General features: G+C 40.8%; 2 protein-coding genes across 2 annotated transcripts in view; both read left to right on the top strand.

The window, feature by feature from the left end:
* The window catches only part of PAXX (PAXX non-homologous end joining factor), a 35,861-nt gene extending 34,185 nt beyond the window's left edge, over positions 1–1,676 (top strand). The window contains exons 6-7 of the mRNA XM_080990712.1: positions 44–119; positions 1,480–1,676. Coding sequence (XP_080846838.1) covers positions 44–119; positions 1,480–1,519 — 116 coding nt within the window. The 3' untranslated portion in view covers positions 1,520–1,676. The remainder of the gene's footprint in view (positions 1–43; positions 120–1,479) is intronic.
* Positions 1,677–6,997: 5,321 nt separating this feature from the next.
* Positions 6,998–7,500, top strand: part of GLE1 (GLE1 RNA export mediator) — a gene marked incomplete at its 5' end in the record, with an annotated part of 24,262 nt that continues 23,759 nt past the window's right edge. The window contains one exon of the mRNA XM_080991220.1: positions 6,998–7,033. Within this exon, the coding sequence (XP_080847346.1) occupies positions 6,998–7,033 (36 nt within the window). The remainder of the gene's footprint in view (positions 7,034–7,500) is intronic.

Genomic DNA, 7,500 nt, shown 5'->3' with positions numbered 1-7,500 from the left:
CGGAGCCAGCTTTGGAAATTCCGGATTCTTCTCCCGCTTCCAGATCCGGCAAGGATCAGGACTGGATCCGGCAAGAGGAAGATCCCCGGAGAGTCGCTAATTAATCCTGGATTCGTCCGGTAATTAATGAGTCCGGAGTGACAGCCGCCAATCAATTATTTTATTTTTTATTGTTATATTGTTATCGTTATTATCAATTATTATTATGAATTATAGATGAGGGTTATTAATTTTATCTTCATTGGATTAGAATTATTATCAAGATTATTATTATGAATTATTATATGTTTTATCATTATTATCAATTATTATTATTATGAATTATATATGAGGATTATTAATTTTATCTTCATTGGATTAGAATTATTATCAAGATTATTTTATTTTATTTTATTTTATTTATATTATTATTATGAATTATTATATGTATTTTCCTGGATTCGTCCAGTAATTAATGAGTCCAGAGTGACAGCCGCCAATCAATTATTTTATTTTTTATTGTTATATTGTTATCATTATTATCAATTATTATGATGATAAATTATATATGAGGATGATTAATTTTATCTTCATTGGATTAGAATTATTATCAATATTATTATTATGAATTATTATATGTTTTTTCCTGGATTCGTCCGGTAATTAATGAGTCCAGAGTGACAGCCGCCAATCAATCATTTTATTTTTTATTGTTATATTGTGATCATTATTATCAATTGTTATTATGATGAATTATAGATGAGGATCATTAATTTTCTCTTCATTGGATTAGAATTATTATCAATATTATTATTATGAATTATTATATGTTTTTTCCTGGATTCGTCCGGTAATTAATGAGTCCAGAGTGACTCATTATTATTTTATTTTGAAAATTATCATCAATATTTTATGTATATGATTATATATTATTATTCATTTTATTTTCATTTTCTCGTGAGAATTATTTATATTATTAATTATTATTATTAATTATTATGTTTATTTGGATGATCATTATTATCGATATTTTATTTTCATTTTCTCGTGAGAATTATCAATATTATGTTCTTTGTATTATTAGTTATCACTAAATATTATTACTACTATTTTATTTTGATGATAATCATTATCGATATTTTAGATATATTCATTTTATTTTATCCTGATAATTAACAATACTATTTTATTGAGATAATTAATTATTATATATTATTATTATTATATTATTTTAGATATATTCATTTTATTTTATCATGATAATTAACAATACTATTTTATTGAGATAATTAATTATTATATATTATTATTATTATATTATTATTTTAGATATATTCATTTTATTTTATCATGATGATTAACAATACTATTTTCTTTAGATAATGAATTATGATATATTATTATTTTATTTCGATGATTATTATCGATATTTTATTCATATTATTAAATATTATTATTCATTTTATTTTAATTTAATATGATCATTATTTCTCTTCCTAGCAAGAAGACTCCGACCGGCGTAGATTTCGAAGACGCCTGAATCCCTGTGTTTTTAATTATTATTATTATTAATTATTCTTGCTATTATTAATTTTATTTCTGAATTTCAATTATATTATATCATATAATATAATATCTTGATTTATTTTCCCCTCGAGTTTTGCCTCCGGAACGCGAATAAATTTCCATATGATTTCCATATTTATTCCATATTTATTTGATTATTAAATACTTATTAAAGTATTCAGGTACATGATTATTCAATTATTACAGGAAAATTATTAAAGTACATGATTATTCAATTATTACAAGAAAATGGTTCAATTAAAGTACATGATTATTCAATTATTAAAGGAAAATGATTAAAGAATTAAAGGACATGATTATTAATTTATTACAGGAAAATGATTCAATTACAGTATTAAAGGACATGATTATTCAATTATTACAGGAATTATTCAATTCAATTATTCAATAATTATTCAATTCAATTATTCAATTATTCAGTTACAGTATTAAAGTACATGATTATTAAATGATTACAGGAAAATTATTCAATTAAAATACATGATTATTCAATTATTACAGGAAAATTATTAAAGTAATAAACTACATGATTATTAAATTATTACAGGAAAATTATTCAATTAAAGTACATGATTATTCAATTCTTACAGGAAAATGATTAAAGAACTAAAGTACATGATTATTAATTTATTACAGGAAAATGATTCAATTACAGTATTAAAGGACATGATTATTCAATTATTACAGGAATTATTCAATTATTCAATTCAATTATTCAATTATTCAATTACAGTATTCAAGTACATGATTATTCAATTATTACAGGAAAACTATTAAAGTAATAAAGTACATGATTATTCAATGATTACAGGAAAATGATTAAAGAATTAAAGTACATGATTATTCAATTATTCTAGGAAAATGATTAAAGAATTAAAGTACATGATTATTAATTTATTACAGGAAAATGATTCAATTACAGTATTAAAGGACATGATGATTCAATTATTACAGGAATTATTCAATTATTCAATTCAATTATTCAATTATTCAATTCAATTATTCAGTTATTCAATTATTCAATTATTCAATTACAGTATTAAAGTACATGATTATTAAATGATTACAGTAAAATTATTCAGTTAAAGGACATGATTATTAAATTATTACAGGAAAATGATTAAAGAATTAAAGGACATGATTATTCAATTATTACAGGAATTATTCAATTATTCAATTCAATTATTCAATTATTCAATCATTCAATAATTATTCAATTCAATTATTCAATTATTCAATTACAGTATTAAAGTACATGATTCTTCAATTATTACAGGAAAATGATTCAATTAAAGGACATGATTATTCAATTATTACAGGAAAATTATTAAAGTAATAAAGTACATGATTATTCAATTATTACAGGAATTATTCAATTCAATTATTCAGTTCTTCAATTCTTCAATTCTTCAATTCAATTATTCAATTATTCAGTTACAGTATTAAAGTACATGATTATTAAATGATTACAGTAAAATTATTAAATTAAAGAACATGATTATTCAATGATTACAGGAAAATTATTAAAGTAATAAAGTACATGATTATTCAATTATTACAGGAATTATTCAATTCAATTATTCAGTTCTTCAATTCTTCAATTCTTCAATTCAATTATTCAATTATTCAGTTACAGTATTAAAGTACATGATTATTAAATGATTACAGTAAAATTATTAAATTAAAGAACATGATTATTCAATTATTACAGGAATTATTCAGTTATTCAATTCAATTATTAAATTATTAAATTATTCAATTATTCAATTCAATTATTCAGTTATTCAATTACAGTATTAAAGTACATGATTATTCAATGATTACAGGAAAATTATTCAATTAAAGGACATGATTATTAAATTATTACAGGAATTATTCAATTATTCAATTCAATTATTCAATTGTTCAATTATTCAATTCGATTATTCAATTCAATTATTCAATTATTCAATTATTCAATTACAGTATTAAAGTACATGATTATTCAATGATTACAGTAAAATTATTCAATTAAAGTACATGATTATTCAATTATTACAGGAAAATTATTAAAGTAATAAAGTACATGATTATTCAATTATTACAGGAATTATTCAATTATTCAATTCAATTATTCAAGTATTCAGTTATTCAATTATTCAATTATTCAATTCGATTATTCAATTCAATTATTCAATTATTCAATTACAGTATTAAAGGACATGATTATTAAATGATTACAGGAAAATTATTCAATTAAAGGACATGATTATTAAATGATTACAGAAAAATAAAATTATCATCGAAAAGCAAAAGGAAAAAGAACAAAATCGGCAAAAATATTATAATAATATAATATAATATAATATAATATAATATAAATATAATAATAATAGTATTTTATATAATATAATATGATATAAAATATAATATAATATAATATAATATAATATAATATAATATAATATAATATAATATAATATAATATAACATAATATAATATGGCAGCTAACAGGTTAATTAATGGCCAGCACTTGGGGGGCTGGACCAGATGTCTAGGGCGGCTCTGATTGGCCCCCCAACTTGGGGGTCGGAAGGGGAGGTTCCTTGGGGGTCTGGTCCAAGATGGCCGCCGGGAGTGGGGGTATCTGTGGGGGGAATTCTCCCGTCTAGACCCCCAAGTGGGGGGTCGGGGTCCCATTTCGGCCCACTTGGGGGTCGGGGCGCTTGGGGGTCCGAGGTGGGGTGACTTGGGGGTCCGAATGGGGCTGCAATAGGGGAGGGTCCTGTTCTTGAGCCCCCCAAGTTGGGGGGCTGGCCATGCTGTGGGTCGCCACTGCTGGGATCCCATCCTCGAGCCCCCCAAGTTGGGGGGCCGGCCACACCAGGGGTCTCCGTAGTTGGGGGTCACTGCTGCTGGGGTCCTGTCCTTCAGCCCCCCAGGTTGGGGGACTGGCCATGCTGTGGGTCGCCACTGCTGGGATCCCATCCTCGAGCCCCCCAAGTTGGGGGGCCGGCCACACCAGGGGTCTCCGTAGTTGGGGGTCACTGCTGCTGGGGTCCCGTCCTTGAGACCCCCAGGTTGGGGGACTGGCCATGCTGTGGGTCGCCACTGCTGGGATCCCATCCTTGAGCCCCCCAAGTTGGGGGACTGGCCATGTGTGGGTCGCCACTGCTGGGATCCCGTCCTTGAGCCCCCCAAGTTGGGGGACTGGCCATGCTGTGGGTCGCCACTGCTGGGATCCCATCCTTGAGCCCCCCAAGTTGGGGGGCCAGCCACACCAGGGGTCTCCGTAGTTGGGGGTCACTGCTGCTGGGGTCCTGTCCTTCAGCCCCCCAGGTTGGGGGACTGGCCATGCTGTGGGTCGCCACTGCTGGGATCCCATCCTCGAGCCCCCCAAGTTGGGGGGCCGGCCACACCAGGGGTCTCCGTAGTTGGGGGTCACTGCTGCTGGGGTCCCGTCCTTGAGACCCCCAGGTTGGGGGACTGGCCATGCTGTGGGTCGCCACTGCTGGGATCCCATCCTTGAGCCCCCCAAGTTGGGGGACTGGCCATGTGTGGGTCGCCACTGCTGGGATCCCATCCTTGAGCCCCCCAAGTTGGGGGACTGGCCATGCTGTGGGTCGCCACTGCTGGGATCCCGTCCTTGAGCCCCCCAAGTTGGGGGACTGGCCATGCTGTGGGTCGCCACTGCTGGGATCCCATCCTTGAGCCCCCCAAGTTGGGGGGCCAGCCACACCAGGGGTCTCCGTAGTTGGGGGTCACTGCTGCTGGGGTCCCGTCCTTGAGCCCCCCAGGTTGGGGGATGGCCACGCTGTGGGTCGCCATCGTCGGGGTCCCGTCCTTGTGCCCCCCAAGTTGGGGGACGAGGGTCTCTGCCCCACCAGGACCCCGTCCTCAAACCCCCAGGTTGTGGGGCACCCCATGTGATCCTGGGACCCTGTCCTTGTGCCCCCAAGTTGGGGGTCTGGCCACACCGTTGGTCTCCAGCCCCCCAAGTTAGGGGTCCAGCCACACCAATAGTCCCCACTACCCCATCCTTGTGCCCCCCATGTTAGGGGACCGACCACACCAGTGGTATCCTCCAGCCCCCCGAGTTGTGGGGCACCCCGTGTGATCCTGGACTGCCCCCCAAGTTGGGGGTCCAGCCCCACCATTGGTATCCCCTGCCCTGACCCCATCCTTCTGCCCCCAAGTTGGATGACCGGCCCCACTGAGGGTCCCTGTCCCCCCAGGACCCCGTCCTCCAGCCCCCCGAGTTGTGGGGCACCCCGTGTGATCCTGGACTACCCCCCAAGTTGGGGGTCCAGTCCCACCAGTGGTATCCCCTGCCCTGACCCCATCCTTCTGCCCCCCAAGTTGGGGGTCCAGCCACACCAATAGTCCCCACCACCCCATCCTTGTGCCCCCCATGTTAGGGGACCGACCACACCAGTGGTATCCCGCACCCAGACCCCCTCCTTCTGCCCCCCAAGTTGGGGGACCGGCCACACTAGGAGTCTCCACCCCACCAGGCCCCCGTCCTACAGCCCCCCGACTTGTGGGGCACCCCATGTGATCCTGGGACCCCATCCTTGTGCCCCACAACTTGGGGGACCGGCCGCACTAGGTGTCTCCACCCTTGGGACCCCATCCTTGTGACCCCCAAGTTAGGGGTCCAGCCCCACCAGTGTTCTCCACCGCCCAGACCCCCTGCTAGTTGTGAGCCCCCCAAGTTGTGGGGCACCCCACGTGATCCTGGGATCCCCGCCTTGAGCCCCCAAGTTGGAGGTCCAGCCCCACCAATGGCATACCCCCTCCTTGTGCCCCCCAACTGGGATAACCAGCCCCACCAGGGGTCTCCGTCCTCAAGCCCCCCAAGTTGTGGGGCACCCCACGTGATCCTGGGATCCCCTCCTTGAGCCCCCAAATTGGGGGTCCAGCCCCACCAATGGCATCCCCCACCCAGACCCCATCCTCCAGCCCCCCGAGTTGTGGGGCACCCCGTGTGCTCCTGGACTGCCCCCCAAGTTGGGGGTCCAGCCCCACCATTGGTATCCCCTGCCCTGACCCCATCCTTCTGCCCCCCAAGTTGGATGACCAGCCCCACTGAGGGTCCCTGTCCCCCCAGGACCCCATCCTCCTGCCCCCCAAGTTAGGGGTCCAGCCACACCAATAGTCCCCACCACCCCATCCTCCACCCCCCAAGTAAGGGGGCCGAACACACCAATGGTATCCCCCACCCAGACCCCCTCCTTGTGCCCCCCAACTGGGAGAACCGGCCCCCACCAGCCCCCCGAGTTGTGGGGCCCGCCGTGGGGCAGCCCCCTACATGGGCCGGACGACTTGCCGGTAGGCCTGGAGAATCTCGAGATCAGTGGGGCAGGAGAAGCGGAATTCCTTGGCCCCCCGGGCGGCTTGCAGGTAGCGGCGCACGCCCCACATGTCGGGGGGCAGAAGGGCGGGGCGGTAATGGCGGCAGACGACCTGTGGGGAGGAAGGGGCGGGGTTAGAGGGGGCGGGGTTATGGGGCGGGGATTGAGGGAGGGAAGGAGGAAGGAAAGAAGGAAGGAAGGAGGAAGGAAAGGAGGGAAGGAAGGAGGAAAGAAGGGAGGAAGGAAGGAAGGAGAAAAAGAAGGGAGGAAAGGGAGGGAAGGAAGGAAAGTAGCAATGAGGGAAGGAAGGAAGGAAGGAAGGAAGGAAGGAAGGAAAGGAGGAGGAACGAGGGAGGGATGAAGGAAGGAAAGAAGGAAGGAAGGAAGGAGAAAAAGAAGGGAGGAAGGAAGGAGGGAGGGAGGGAGGGAAGGAAGGAAGGAAGGAAGGAGGGAAAGAAGGAGGGAGGGAGGGAGGGAAGGAAGGAAGGAAGGAAGGAAGGGGCGGTAATGGCGGCAGACGACCTGTAGGGAGGAAGGGGCGGGGTTAGAGGGGGCGGGGTTAGGGGGCGGGGATTGAGGGAGGGAAGGAGGAAGGAAAGA

Source organism: Podarcis pityusensis (genome assembly GCF_964106645.2).
Source record: "Podarcis pityusensis genome assembly, chromosome: Z".
In the NCBI taxonomy this organism is placed as follows: Eukaryota; Metazoa; Chordata; class Lepidosauria; order Squamata; family Lacertidae; genus Podarcis; species Podarcis pityusensis.
The sequence above is the reverse complement of the archived record's forward strand: the minus strand, read 5'-3'. Positions and strand labels throughout refer to the sequence as shown.